Here is a 15959-nt window from a genome sequence, read left to right as displayed (position 1 = left end):
AATATATAAAGATTTCTAATCTTAGAGGTTTTAAATGGTCATTTGCAACACAGTAGAACTTGCCAAGGAAACCTTAGAGATTACATAGATAAATGTATTATTTATTTTACAGAAAAGGAAGCCAGGTCCAGAGAGGTTAAATGCCTGCCTAAGCTGAAACTCCAATACTTCGGCCACCTGATGCAAAGAGCTGACTCATTTGAAAAGACCCTGATGCTGGGAAAGATTGAGGGCAGGAGGAGAAGGGGACAACAGAGGATGAGATGGTTGGATGGCATTACCAACTCGATGGACATGGGTTTGGGTGAACTCCGGGAGTTGGTGATGGACAGGGAGGCCTGGTGTGCTGCAGTTCATGGGGTCTCAAAGAGTCAGACACGACTGAGCGACTGAACTGAACTGAACTGAGGTTAAAGGACAGAGCCAGGATATGACCCAGAACTTTAGTCCAGAACTTTCTGCATAACACCAAGCTACATTTCATGTCTTTGTTTGTTTATTTGTTGAAAGACCAGCACTCTTTCACGAACTGCATTGGTACCATCACCTGCTTCCTACCTCTTTCTGGGACTGGTTGAATTGCTCTATCAGTTGTGTTTGTGCCAGCATTACTCTTTCCAGTTCATCTGACTTGTTTTTCATTTCCTTCCTCAGGTCTTCTGAAACTGAACCATTACTGTCAACTTCCTTCTTCAAACGTGATTCAAATTCTACAACCAAACTTTTAAGGTTTTCAATTTCTTTCTCCTTTAACGCAGATTCTTCAGTATATTGAACATGGGATTCATGGAGTTTTTCTTCAAGAGCAGCGAGTTTCAGTCTTAGATCTTTAGTAGCACCTTCGATTAAGTCGGATATCTGTAAGATAAGTCTTGCATTAGTTTGTAGGTAATAGTCTCTAGGTATCCAGAGAATTCTCTTAGTTTTAAGAGTTTTATTCTAAATAATTGGTGTTCTCTTCTGATCTGATGAAAACAAATCTTGTGACATATATAGGCCTTCACGATTTTAAAAGTTAAGACTAAGATTTTATTTTTATCACCAAAAATGGAATTGCATTAATCACTTGAACATACTTTGAAATACCTAAATCTTTATAACTGAACTGAACTACCAAGGACAACTCAAGTCTTGATCACGTGCCTGTCTGGACTAATTTTAGGGTAACTTTGGGACCTAGAAATACCTGATGTTTGGGGATGCATGTAGGAGAGCATCATAGCTACAGTCAGTCAGTCAGTTCAGTCGCTCAGTCGTGTCCGACTCTTTGTGACCCCATGGACTGCAGCATGCCAGGCCTCCCTGTCCATCGCCAAATCCCGGAGTTTACTCAAACTCATGTCCATTGAGTCGGTGATGCCATCCAACCATCTCATCCTCTGTCATCCCCTTCTCCTCCTGCCTTCGATCTTTCCCAGCATCAGGGTCTGAGTTAGTTCTTCACATCAGGTGGCCAAAGTATTGGAGTTTCAGCTTCAGAATCTGTCCTTCCAATGAATATTCAGGACTGATTTCCTTTAGGATGGACTGATTGGATCTTCTTGCAGTCCAAGGGACTCTCAAGAGTCTTCTCCAACACTACAGTTCAAAAACATCAATTCTTTGGTACTACAGTCTACTCAAATCATACTAGTAAGGTTTCCTTTGATGTATTTTTTTTTCATCCTTGTATATGATGATTGAAGGTACCCTAGATACCACACCTTCTATAGTAGCCCTGCCCAATAGAACTTTCTTCAGTGACAGAATACATGAGCAAATTTGGAAAATTCAGCAGTGGCCATAGGACTGGAAAATGTCAGTTTTCATTCCAGTCTCAAAGAAGGGCAATGCCAAAGAATGTTCAAACTACCATACAACTGCCCCCTCATTTCACATGCTAGTAAGGTTATGCTCAAAATCTTTGAAGGTAGGTGTCAGCAGTATGTGAACTGAGAACTTCCAGATGTACAAGCTGGATTTAGAAAAGGCAGAGGAAGTAGAGATCAAATTGCCAACATTTGTTGGATCATAGAGAAAGAAAGGAAACTCCAGAAAAGTATCTACTTCTGCTTCATTGACTATGCTAAAGCCTTTGACTATGTGGATCACAACAAACTAGAAAATTCTTAAAAGAGATGGAAATACATGACCACCTTACCTGCCTCCTGGGAAACCTGTATGTGGGTCAATAAACAACATATAGAACCAGATATGGAACAACGGACTGGTTCAAAATAGGGAAAGGAGTACCTCAAGGCTGTATATTGTCACCCTGCTTATTTAACTTATATACAGAGTACATTATGTGAAAGGTGGCCTGGATGAAGCACAAGCTGGAATCAAGACTGTTGGAGAAATATCAACAACCCTAGATATGCAGATGATACCATTCCAGTGGCAGAAAGTAAAGAGGAACTGATGTGTTTCTTGATGAAGATGAAAGAGGAGAGGGAAAAGCTGGCTTGAAACTGAATATTAAAAAATACTAAGATCATGGCATCTGGTCCCATCACTTCACAGTAAATAGCTGGGGGAAAAATGGAAACAGTGACAGATTTTATTTTCTTGGGCTCTGAAAATCACTGCAGATGGTGACTGCAGCCATGAAATTAAAAGATGCTTGCTCCTTGGAAGAAAAGCTATGACAAACCTGGACAGCATATTAAAAAGCAGAGACGTCACTTTGCTGACAAAGGTCCATATAGTCAAAGCTATGGTTTTTCCAGTAATCATGTACAGATGTGAGAGCTGTACCATAAAGAAGGCTGAGCACTGACGAAACTATGCTTTTGAACTGTGGTGCTAGAGAAGATTCTTGAGAGCCCCTTGGACAGCAAGGAGATGAAACCAGTCAATCTTAAAGGAGATCAACCCTGAATATTCATTAGTGGGACTGATGTTGAAGCTGAAGCTCCAATACTTTGGCTACTTGATGAGAAAAGCTGACTCATTGGAAAAGACCCTGATGCTGGGAAAGACTGAAAGCAAAAGGAGAAGGGGGCGGCAGAGAATGAGATGATTAGATAGAGTCACCGACTCAGTGGACATGAATTTGAATAGACTCCAGAAAACAGTGAAGGACTGGGGAGCCTGGTGTGCTGCAGCCCATGGGGTTGCAAAGAATCAGACACAACTTAGTGACTGAACAAGAAGAAGAAATATTCTGCACTGTCTTATGTGATAGCCACTACCCACATGTGACTATTGATAGTGGTGTACTGGTAAATACTTCCCTGATAGCTCAATTAGTAAAGAATCAGCCTGCAATGCAGGAGACCCTGGTTTGATTCCTGGGTCAGGAAGATCCACTGGAGAAGGGATAGGCTATCCATTGTGGTACTCTTGGGCTTCCCTTGTGGCTCAGCTGGTAAACAATCCACCTGCAATGTGGGAGACCTGGGTTTGATCCCTGGGTTGGGAAGATCCCCTAGAGAAGGGAAAGGCTACCCACTTCAGTATTCTGCCCTGAAGAATTCCATGGACTATAAAGTCCATGGGGGTCGCAAAGAGTCAGACACGACTGCACTGGTAAATATTTAACAATGGACTCACACTCACACACACACACACACAGAAGTCAGATTTGCATTCAGTTTCTGTGGTGTAAACACTCTCACCATGACCAATTCCAAGCTATGAAGGTGAAATCACTGATCACTGAGCTGAGAAGAAATGTTAACAGTAGGCTCTCACTTGCTAGTATGGGCTATTGCGCCCTTGAAATGTGGCGAACAGGAGTGAGGAACTCAATTTTCAATTTTATTTAACTTTAATTAATTAAAACTTAAGTAGGCACATAAGTTACTATATTAGACAATGCAGTTCTAGGGGATACCCCAATACTTTGAAAATATACTGCTTCTGAAGGTGGTACCCCTAGACAAAGAGAGGAAAGAACAACTTGAGAAACTTTTCATGGTCACAGCATCTTTAGAAGGGAAAAGACTGCTTATTTTTCTCCGTAAAAAAGCAAAACAAATAACACAAAACAGACCAGGAAGAGCAAAGCTGCTTCTGACAAAACATATCATTATTTATGCTACGGATATTGTCATATTATAAATATTAGTACAACAAGAAATCAGCCCATGAAGAATCTGGAAAGCATTTACAGACTAAAGTTCCAAGGATTTTGTGAACCATTACTTAAGAGTTATGTACCCAAAATGTGTTTCAAATGTTAAATTTACATTAATAATAACTTTTATATGAAATCTATTCACCACAGTTTTTATAAATTAATATTGCATTTTCTTCAATTAACCCAGGGAAGAAGAAGGTCACTTCTGGGTCTGAGCAGTAGTTTCCTTCATCCAGAGGAGAGTTGCCACTAAAATGGGGCAGGTTATCTTGGGAAAAGGAGGCTCAGAGAGACATAAACATGCTTTGATTTTTTAATGAGGGAGTCAACAGTAAAAAAAAAAAAAAAAGAAATCAAGAGAATTCACTCACAAAATCTGGACTTAGGACTGCTCTTGAAAGACTGTAGCCCTGGCAAGTTGGGGCCTGCCTTTCAGCATTCCCCTGCTGATGGTCCTGGACCACCTGGGAGAGTAACAGCAGTCACAGGGTCTTATGAAAACAAGGGAACCTTGTCAAAACCTTATATTTTGTTTAGTATACATTGTTTAAGAAATTATGGAAGTCTGATATTTAAAAAATATTTCCCCTTCATTCAAAACTAAAATTGAAAATATTTGTAACTAAAAGTAGACTTTAGTTGTTGGTAAAATTTAGTTATGTAAAACACATCATTATCTTTTGTTGGACATTTGAGGTATTAGAATATCTAACAATGTTAATTATTAGTTATATAATTTATGCTGTTTTATTTTTTTTTTCCATTGTTGTTGTTTACTTTTTTTTTTAATTAATTAATTTATTTATTTATTTTTAATTTTTACTTTACAATTCTGTATTGGTTTTGGCATAGATTGACATGAATCCACCACAGGTGTACATGCGTTCCCAAACATGAACCCCCCTCCCACCCCCCTCCCCACAACATCTCTCTGGGTCATCCCCGTGCGTCAGCCCCAAGCGTGTCATATCCTGCATCAGACATAGACTGGCATTTCGATTCTTACATGATATTATACATGTTTCAATGCCATTCTCCCAAATCATCACACCCTCTCCCTCTCCCTCTGAGTCCAAAAGTCCACTATACACATCTGTGTCTTTTTTGCTGTCCTGCATGCAGGGTCATCATTGCCATCTTCCTAAATTCCATATATATGTGTTAGTACACTGTATTGGTGTTTTTCTTTCTGGCTCACTTCACTCTGTATAATCGGCTCCAGTTTCATCCATCTCATCAGAACTGATTCAAAAAATACATTTATTTAGTAGGAAAAATTCCATACATAGCTGGATTATATTCTTATATAATTTATCTCAGTCATTCATTATGGAGAATAGCCAAATCATTCTATCTAAAAATAAGCTGTGATGACCATGAAGAAATCTATAGGAGTTAGAAACATAGTGTTGTCCTTTGAGGAGGAAATAACCAACATCTACAGTTTCAAATCCATTAAATGATGATGAATACCATAATGACAGACCTTCATTTGTAGTTCTTCTTGTTCTTTCTTATACTTTTGGATTATTTCTTGGTGTTTTTCCTTTTCAATATTAAGTTCCAGTTTAGCTTCTTCCTTAAAGAGAAGAGCTTGCTTCTGAAATTCAACCAAATGTTGGGCTCTTTCCTTGGCAAGTTCAGCTTCAATCTAGAAAATAGCATTTAACATACATATTATCATAAATAAATTTAATACCATATTATCATAAGTAAATTAAGCCTATTTTCAGACTCATTTTTTTCTCCCAGGTTTGTTGATATAATTGACATACAGTACTATATAAGTTTAAGGTGTACAGTATAAAGATTTCACTTACATATATCCTGAAGTTATTATCACAAAAGTTTACAGAACATCCATCATCTCATTTAGATAGAAAATTAAAGAAATAGAACTTTTCCTTGTGATGAGAACTCTTAGGGTCTAATCATTTAAAAATTCTAATTCTAACATGAATTTTTAAATTCTAATGTTAAAAAAAAATCTGATTCAGAACTTGCACTAGAGAAGCTGACCTTGGGTCAAATATCTCCAGATCTTCTAAGACTTTTAAGACCTGTAAAATGAGTAGAAAAGGTAGGACAATATATTATAAGTTTTCAGAAATGCGAAAAGCTTAGTCTTCTGTACATTTATAGTGTAAACTCTGTCCTTTGCCAGCAACCCTATAAGGAAAAAAAAAAAGAAGAAAAGATTTTGAGGCTCTCACACTAAGTTCTGTTGAAAACTCAGAGTGGATACAAGGTATAAATGCTGATTTTTAAAAAATGAGCCTTTCTTGATGGAGACCACAGACAGTTTTGGAGTCATAGATTATCATTTTAATGAGACTGAGGCCAGAAGGGTGATTGAAGGAAAACATAGTCAGTGATGCTTGTATCCAGATTTCTACTCAGAACCACAGTGATGGAAGGGACCTTAAAAATCCCCTAGTTCATTTTCTCAAGCTTCCATGAATTGTGGAAGGATAAACAAAGGCTTTGGACTCAGAGTTTAAATCCTGGCTCTAAATCCTGGCTCTGCCCCTCTAGCTGTGTGATCTTAAATTGTGACTGTAACCTCTCCTGGTGGGGTTATAACTGATTCCCTTGAGGGTTGTTATGAGGATTAAATGAGACGAAACATCTGTGTAAAGCTCTTGCAGGAGCAGGAATTCAATAGTCAGTGGAGATTACTTCTACACTCTGACTTCAGTCTCTACCATGGACTCTGCACCAAATGATTATCTGCTCTATGCATTGACACCACCAGAAACCATAACTCACTCCTTCCCCAGCAGGCACTTCCATTTTCAGACAGCACTAAGCATTAGGAAGCTTTTCCTTTAGTTGAGCCAACATCTCTCTCCCTGTGGTTTTTAGTCATTGGTTTTGGCTCTGCCTACTTGAGCAAGAGAGAACAAATCCATGAGTACTGGAGCCATTCACGCCTGGGAGTTTATCTAGTGGATTAGAGAAGGGATCCCAGTGACAGGTTGGCTCTAGATTTACATTTTGCCATTATAAATTATTTAGATTATAAATTCTAAAACCAAGTAAAAGCAGATAACTTGGGAGAAAAACTGTCAAACCTGACTTTCTGTGACTGTGATTCTCAAGCCAGTAAGAAAAGGAGAGAGGTCAACTTGAATTTCTCAAGGGAACACTAAAACAGGGAAACAGAAAGTTTGCTAAGGAACTTTGCAGGAAGCCCTTTAAGTTACATAAAATGCAGATAGAAGACCAGCTTCAGTATAGGGTCAGTGGGGCTTATTGCACTGGTCATTTGCCTCAAGGCAAAGCACTTATGCTTATACTCACTGCACCGGAGTTGTTTTGGCTCTTTCAAAATAAATTTCTAGATTGTTTGGAGGAAAGAATACCGGTAATCATTTAGGCACATGACACAATTGTTCAGATAAGTTATCAGATTGTGAAAAGCAAGGAAAGCCTCAGGGCACTTAAGAGAAAAAAGCAGATGTTCTTCTGAATTTCAGCTACTTTTGTTCTTGCCTCCTGGTAACCATATAGATACATCATAGGTGTCTCAAATAAACTGTCTGTACCAGAGATCTTGATACAATCCCCCGACCTGTTCCTTCCTCAATGCTCCCTATCTCAGGATGTGCACCACTGCCCATGGAGTTATTCAAGTCAGTAATTGGAGGAATTGCCTTTCACACTTCTCTCTCCTTTACCCTCCACACCTAATCCACCATCAAGCCTTGCTCATTTTGCCTCCAAAAGATACACTGAATCTATTGATTTCTCTGTACTTCTTACTATCACCACCCTAGTTGTGGTCACCACCACCTCCTGACTTGCCTCCTTATTTCCACACCTGCCTCTCTCCAACCCCTGATACACAGCAGAGTGTTCTTCACAAACTATACATTGAATTCTTTTATTCCCTCTTGATGACTTTTCACTGCATTATCAAATCCAAACTCCCATACATTATCTTCTACTAGAACACCACCAGCCCCTATGACACCTTTGCAAGAATCAACAAAGCAAACCTTCCTTAGATAAACACAGCCTTGGGCAGGGCACAGGACATGGTGAGCAGAGCTGAGGCCTGGTTTCAGCTCCCTTCTCTCCCCTGGCCGATGCTATTATTATTCATGGCACAAGCAGGATACCATGTATGGCAGCCCTGGACTCCTCCAACCTGACTTTCAAACTGTATTTCCCATTTGACTACTGTGCTCTAGCCATGCTGGAATAGATAAGTTAAGAACACGTGAAAAGAGGAAATCAAATACAAAACACTCATAAAACTTTGAGTTAATAGTCCACAAGATACCTTGACACTATTTTTAAAAAGAGAGTAAATAAACATTTTTTGAGAAGCTAAAGAAAAATTTGTGCTGAGGTACTAAAATGTCAAGTGTTTAAAAAATTTTGCTTGTGTAGTTAATTGGTAGAGCCAAATAGTTATTTTAGGATAGAAAGACATCTTTCAAAATATGGACTCAAGAGAAGAAGAATGTGCACAAATTAGGTGGGGCAGGACAAATTGTAAATTAGGTGACAGAAGGACTTCAGAGGAACTTTTTAAAACAGAAGTTCTTTAAATTATGAGGAAAAGGTCATTTAGCAAATCAGCAGAGTCCCTTGAAGGTGAAACAAAGGATGCATTCAGGGAAGGAAAGAGGGCGGCTGACTGGTTGAATGAGTAGAATGTTCTGTTCTACCTGATCCAGGAAGAAAGGGCTCTTTGCCCCTGAACTGTTCCTTGGAATAAACTAGTATAGGTAAGGAGAGAGGGAAAAAGAAAGGAACAGACAGAGGGTGGGAAAGAAAAAGCACTACAGATAGAAAGGAGAAGAGTGATATACTGATTTGATTTTTAATTTGTACAATCTGAGAAAGAGGAGCAAAGGGATGAACTTCAGGTAGAACTTCTAAATATTTAAGGACACTGCAATGGCAAGTCAAAAGCCATCTGAATGTGTTGACTCTGTAGCACAGAGAGATGACACTACCGGTTCCTTCAAGACCTGAAGAGTCTGAACAAAACGAGGAGCCCACAAACAATGACTTGCTTAAGCTGGTATATTGTCATTGAGAAGATGAATTCATGTGAAATTGTCATGTTTATGGTTTCTACATGTTGATAACAGCTGTTTGTTTACAAAAATCTTAGATGGCAGGACTTATGTTTATGAAAAATAAATTAGGTGATGGTGCATAGATAAAATATGAACTGCTTTCAGTTCAGTTCAGTTCAGTCGCTCAGTCGTGTCTGACTCTTTGCGACCCCCATGAATCGCAGCATGCCAGGCCTCCCTGTCCATCACCAACTCCCGGAGTTCACCCAAACTCATGTCCATCGAGTTGGTAATGCCATCCAGCCATCTCATCCTCTGTCATCCCCTTCTCCTCCTGCCCTCAATCCCTCCCAGCATCAGGGTCTTTTCCAGTGAGTCAACTCTTTGCATGGGGTGGCCAAAGTATTGGAGTTTCAGCTTTAGCATCAGTCTTTCCAATGAACACCCAGGACTGATCTCCTTATATAATAGTAATTCTGATAATCTGAGGAAATTTTAATTTAAAAAACGCATGAATAAAAATATGAGCTCAAGAGTTAGAGAAAGTAAAATCAACTGTTGTCTATGTACACATTTCAGCTTTTTGTTCATCCGTATCTTCCTCTAGCTCAACTGTCTCATTCCTGATGGGCTTCTGAAGACTTCAAAGCATTTTGAGTATATTGTTTTTTAAAATCCTTTTTGTACTTGTGTTGAAATGCATAATTAGTGTTTTATAATATTTGTTTCTAATAGTTATGTGCAAAATGCTGTCTTTTCACTGTTTCCCAAGTGAGATCTTTCTGGTTGATTCTGATATCATTTTCTGTTTGTAGGGAAAGCAAATTAGCCAAGACGGTGGTGGTCAGGCTCTCTCACCATGTCCTTTCACTCTTGCCCCATGTTTTGTAAATAATGATTATATAACAGTTGAGCTCACTTATAGCACTGCTCATGCACGTCACAAGGTACTCACTTGGCCACTGGCTACCTTTGTTCCGTAAGCATATATAAGCTCCACCTGAAATAGCCCTTGCAGTTACATTTTGGCTGCGTTATGGCGGTGAGGCTGTGTTATGGCTGTGACGGCTGGCTCAACCGCAAGAGGAGAGAATACAGCGTATCTGCTGCTAGGGCTGCTGTGCCAGTCAGGAGAAAATAAATGTGTTTGCAATTCCTACGACTCCCTAAGTTTTCTTCCAGCTTCCCTGCTTGTGCCTTGCCTAGCATGGGTTCAATGAACACTATGCATAGTGAGATAGAGTGAGACAGAGTGTTCATGGAGGCAGACACCATGTTACAACATAATCACTTATTATTTGATGATCCCTTTAAAACCAAGAAAATTTCAGATGTCAAGTAGAAATCAGACCACTTGTTTATATTTGATGTACATTTATCATTAAACAAAATATTATACCCCCTGAAAATGATTATGAGTGAGTGAAAATTGCTCAGTCGTGTTGGACTCTTTGCAACCCCATGGACTGTAGCCCACCAGGCTTCTCTGTCCATGGAATCTTCCAGGCAAGAATACTGAAGTGCATTGCCATTCCCTTCTCCAGGGGATCCTCCTGACCCAGGGATTGAACCCAGGTTTCTGGCATTGCAGACAGATTCTTTACTATCTGAGCCACCAGGGAAGCCCAAAAATGATTCTACTATTTTCTAAAAGTTAGAAACAAATTGTAATTGAAAACTAGTATTTCAGATTATTTCTAAGTTAACCACTGAATAACTATGTTATAAAAGTAGATGACTGTTCAAACACTAGACTTTGTAACTAAAAAAACAAATGCTAAGGAATCAGACTAAGTATTGAAGTCCTGCCAAGAACTGAGGAAAACTGAGGACAGAAGAAGAGAATGTTCACTGAGTACCTCATACAAGCTAGGTTGTATGGTATAGGGCTCTTTTCCTCTACTAACTCATTTAATTCTTACAACAATTCTGAAAGAACGTATAGTACTTATTGTTCCCACTGTATAGAGTAAGAAATAGGCTCAGAGAAATTTAGTGCCTTCACCAAGATCTTAGAGCTACCACGAGGCGGGGCAGGCTGTGCACTCAGATGTCTCTGGTGGACTCCATAGCTCAGTGTTGTGAGTTTTCCCGGGCACCTTGTTTCCCCACACATTTACATGGCACAGTGGTTAAGGGAATGGAGTTGGTATTGATTTAGTTCAAAATATTGGGGGATTTTTTTCCAGATAACTTTATGTTAATGAATTCTAATTTAATTCCATTGTGGTTAGAGAAAATTCTTCGTATGGCTTGAATTCTTTTTTTGTTGTTGTTGTTCAGTCGTTCAGTTATGTCTGACTCTTTGTGACCCCATGGACTGCAGCATGTCAGGCTTCCCTGTCCTTCACTGTCTCTCGGAGTTTATTCAAAGTCATGTCCAGTGAATTCTTTTAAATTTTTTAAGACCTTTATTCCCAGTATATGATCTACTTTAATAAATGTCCCATGCACACATGAGGAGAATGCATATTCTGCTGTTAAATGAAGAATTCTATATGTATCAATTAAGTTGTATCTGTTAATATTTTTAAGAATAAACTATTTTACTATTTTCCATAGTATATATCCTTAATGGTTTTTCTGGGTATTGAGAGAGAGCTATTGACATCTCTGACTCTAAAGATTGGTCTATTTCTCCTTGCAGTTCTATCACTTTTTGCTTAATTTTTAAAGTTCTGTTTCTAGGTGAAAAAATGTTCAGGGTTAAATGTCCTCTTGGTGAACCAACCCCTTTATCATTATGAAATGACTTTCTTTATCTTTGGTAATATTCTAAATACTCTGATTTCTTTCTCTGAACTCTATTTTGATTATAATGTAGCAACTCTAGCTTCTTTTCCAATCCATTACTTTTGGCCTCTTTGTTAAAATATTTCTTTATATAAAAATACATTTCTTAGAGGCAACATATAGTAGAATCTTTCATTTTTATCCAACATGACAATCTGTCTTTTAATGGGGATATTTAGATAAGGGCTTGGCAAACTATGTCCCACAGACTAAACTTCAGCCATGCCCATTCATTTGCATATCATCTGTGGCTGCCTTTAAGCTACAGGGGCAGAGTGGAGTGGCTGCAACAGAGACTGTATGGTCCAGATACCAAAAATATTTACTAATTGGACCACTATAGAAAAAGTTTGCTGATCTCTGGTTTAGACCATTTATATTTAATTTGATTATTGATATGACTAGCTTTAAATCTGTCTTGCTATGTGTTTTCTATTTGACCCATCTCATTGTTTTCCCCTCTTTTTCTGTCTTCTTTTGCATTATTTTAAAATTCAATTTCCAAATCTTTGCTAGTTTATTAGCTGTTACTCTTTGTTCTTCTATTTTTGTAGTTGGTTTAGAGTTTACAGAATATATTTTTAACTTTATGCAGTCTATCTTCTACTGATATATCACTTTATATATTGTATAAGAATCTAAATATTCTCACTACCAAAACAACAAAGATAATTGTGTATAGAATGTGTTAACTAATATTATTGTGGTAATTATTTTGCTGAATATATGTGTATGTGTGTGTGAGAGAGAGATCATCATGTTGTACATCATGAACTTACACAGTGTCACATGTCAGTTATATCTCCATAAAGCTGGGGGAAAAGGCGGGCTGTAGTGGTTGGTTAGTGGATATAACTAGAATGAAAGGATTCCTTCCTCCTTTCCTTAGATCTTCTGCCATTGTTCCCTACTCACCAATCCCAATCAAGAGTTACAGGGTCCAGGAACTATTACTCTCATCCATTCAATTCAGGCTTTGGGGATAGAAAGCAGGGTTTCAAGGGTGCAGCGTGGCTCTAGGGGGGCAAAATGCAAGGAATCTCACTCAACCCATGCAGCAGGTGGAGAAATTCTCAGAGAGAAGGGTAATCTGCCAGGAAGATACCCCAGAAGGATCCACTGTACTTCCCAGCTCATTGTCAGTTTGCTCACCTGTTGCCCTATCTCTTGGCCCTTCTCTTATCTGGGAACTTCAGGGGATATTTGTTATTTTCCTTTTTTGTAGTGATTCATTCTTCTCCTACTATCAGTCAATATGACTGAGTGGGATTCTGTCCTGCAAGGATGAGCACATGACCAAGGGCTGAGTGAACCAATATACCCAGTCCTGCCAGCTGTCATGGTTGGTCCAAGACTGAGTGCATGGTTCAGTTAGAATCTGACAGCCACAGTCAGTGTCTTGGTAAGAATGTAGGAAAGTGATGGGAAACATAGCTGCTCCCTTTTTGCCATCAGGAGGGACAACCCTGAGTCTGAAAAAGAAGCCAATCTGGCAGAAAACCAGCTTGAGAGCCCTGAATCCAGCTGTGCCTGAAGGTAGCTCACCACTGAACCCTGCAGTTAAGACAGGCAATAAATTATATTTTCACTTAAAACAAAGAATCTTACAACAGCATACTTCATCTCTCCCTTCCCAGCTATTGTGGTATTGTTGTCATATATTTTGCTTCTACATGCTATAGATGTCATATTAGATTATTAATTATACAAATAGTCAATTTTAAAGAAATTTAAATGATAAAAATATCATACTTATTCACATTGCTACCATTTCTGGTGTTCTGCATTCTTTTGTATAGATCCCTATTTCCATCTGGTATAATTTTCCTTCTGAATAAAGGACTTTTAACATTTCTTATAGTGTGGGTGTACTGGTGATATATTTTTTCAGCTTTTTCATTCTGAAAGACCTTTCTTTTACCCTCATGTTTTGAAAAATGTTTTCACTTTGTATAGAATTTCAAAGTTAGCAGCTCCCACTGCCATCTCCTCACCCCTGCCCAACCCTCCTTTCAGTACTTTCAGCCCCACTATCTTCTTGCTTACATTGTTTATGATTTTTAGAAAATCTGCGCTCATCCTTATCTTTGTTCCTCTATATATGTCTTTTATTCTCTAGTTGCCTTTAAGATATTTTAATTGACATTTTTGAGCAACTGGATTATAATGTCTCTTGGTGTACTTGAGCTTTATTGAGCTCCTTGAATCTGTGGGTTTATAGTTCTCATTAAACTCTAAGTTTTTAGCCATTATTGCTTCAAGTATTTCTTCTGTCCCCTCTTTCTTGTCCTATGGGGTGTCCAATTGTACATATATTAGGTCACTTGAGATCTCTAGTCTTTTCCATTCTGTTCTTTTCCTCTATTTCTTTGCATTGATCGCTGAAGAAGGCTTTCTTATCTCTTCTTGCTATTCTTTGGAACTCTGCATTCAGATGCTTATATCTTTCCTTTTCTCCTTGGCTTTTCACTTCTCTTCTTTTCACAGCTATTTGTGAGGCTTCCCCAGACAGCCATTTTGCTTTTTTGCATTTCTTTTCCATGGGGATGGTCTTGATCCCTGTCTCCTATACAATGTCACGAACCTCATTCCATAGTTCATCAGGCACTCTATCTATCAGATCTAGGCCCTTAAATCTATTTCTCATTTTCCACTGTATAATCATAAGGGATTTGACTTGATTTAGGAGATACCAAGGGAACATTTCAGGCAAAGATGGGCTTGATAAAGGACAGAATTGGTATGGACCTAACAGAAGCAGAAGATATTAAGAAGAGATGGCAAGAATACACAGAAGAACTGTACAAAAAAGATCTTCATGACCTGGATAATCCCAATGGTGCGATCACTCATCTAGAGCCAGACATCCTGGAATGTGAAGTCAAGTGGGCCTTAGAAAGCATCACTATGGACAAAGCTAGTGGAGGTGATGGAATTCCAGTTGAGCTATTTCAAATCCTGAAAGATGATGCTGTGAAAGTGCTGCACTCAATATGCCAGCAAATTTTCAAAACTCAGCAGTGGCCACAGGACTGGAAAAGGTTAGTTTTCATTCCAATCCCAAAGAAGGCAAGGCCAAAGAATGCTCAAACTACCGCACAGCTGCACTCATCTCACACCTAGTAAAGTAATGCTCAAAATTCTCCAAGCCAGGCTTCAGCAATACGTGAACCATGAACTTCCTGATGTTCAAGCTGGTTTTAGAAAAGGCAGAGGAACCAGAGATCAAATTGCCAACATCTGCTGGATCATGGAAAAAGCAAGAGAGTTCCACAAAAACATCTATTTCTGCTTTCTTGACTATGCCAAAGCCTTTGACTGTGTGGATCACAATAAACTGTGGAAAATTCTGAAAGAGATGGGAATACCAGACCACCTGACCTACCTCTTGAGAAACCTATATGCAGGTCAAGAAGCAACAGTTAGAACTGGACATGGAACAACAGACTGGTTCCAAATAGGAAAAGGAGTACATCAAGGCTGTATATTGTCACCCTGCTTATTTAACTTATATGCAGAGTACATCATGAGAAACACTGGGCTGGAGGAAGCACAAGCTGGAATCAAGATTGCCGGGAGAAATATCAATAACCTCACATATGCAGATGACACCACCCTTATGGCAGAGAGTGAAAAGGAACTAAAAAGCCTCCTGATGAAAGTGAAAGAGGAGAGTGAAAAAGTTGGCTTAAAGCTCAACATTCAGAAAACGAAGATCATGGCATCCAGTCCCATCATTTCATGGGAAATAGATGGGGAAACAGTGGAAACAGTGTCAGACTTTATTTGGGGGGGCTCTAAAATCACTGCAGATGGTGATTGCAGCCATGAAATTAAAAGACGCTTACTCCTTGGAAGAAAAGTTATGACCAACCTAGATAGTATATTCAAAAGCAGAGACATTACTTTGCCAACTAAGGTCCGTCTAGTCAAGGCTATGGTTTTTCCAGTAGTCATGTATGGATGTGAGAGTTGGACTGTGAAGAAGGCTGAGCACCGAAAAATTGATGCTTTTGAACTGTGGTGTTGGAGAAGACTCTTGAGAGTCCCTTGGACTGCAAGGAGAT

The 15959-nt window shown here is 38.9% G+C and overlaps 1 protein-coding gene across 1 annotated transcript in view; it reads right to left on the bottom strand.

Moving 5' to 3' along the window:
* LEKR1 (leucine, glutamate and lysine rich 1) overlaps positions 1 to 15959 on the bottom strand; it is a 227900-nt gene that overhangs the window by 22307 nt on the left and 189634 nt on the right. The window contains exons 12-13 of the mRNA XM_040265281.1: positions 5550 to 5714; positions 559 to 858 (exon numbers count right to left, since the gene is read on the bottom strand). Coding sequence (XP_040121215.1) covers positions 559 to 858; positions 5550 to 5714 — 465 coding nt within the window. The remainder of the gene's footprint in view (positions 1 to 558; positions 859 to 5549; positions 5715 to 15959) is intronic.

Source organism: Oryx dammah, unplaced genomic scaffold (genome assembly GCF_014754425.2).
Source record: "Oryx dammah isolate SB20612 unplaced genomic scaffold, SCBI_Odam_1.1 HiC_scaffold_2, whole genome shotgun sequence".
NCBI classification, from domain to species: Eukaryota; Metazoa; Chordata; class Mammalia; order Artiodactyla; family Bovidae; genus Oryx; species Oryx dammah.
The sequence above is the reverse complement of the archived record's forward strand: the minus strand, read 5'-3'. Positions and strand labels throughout refer to the sequence as shown.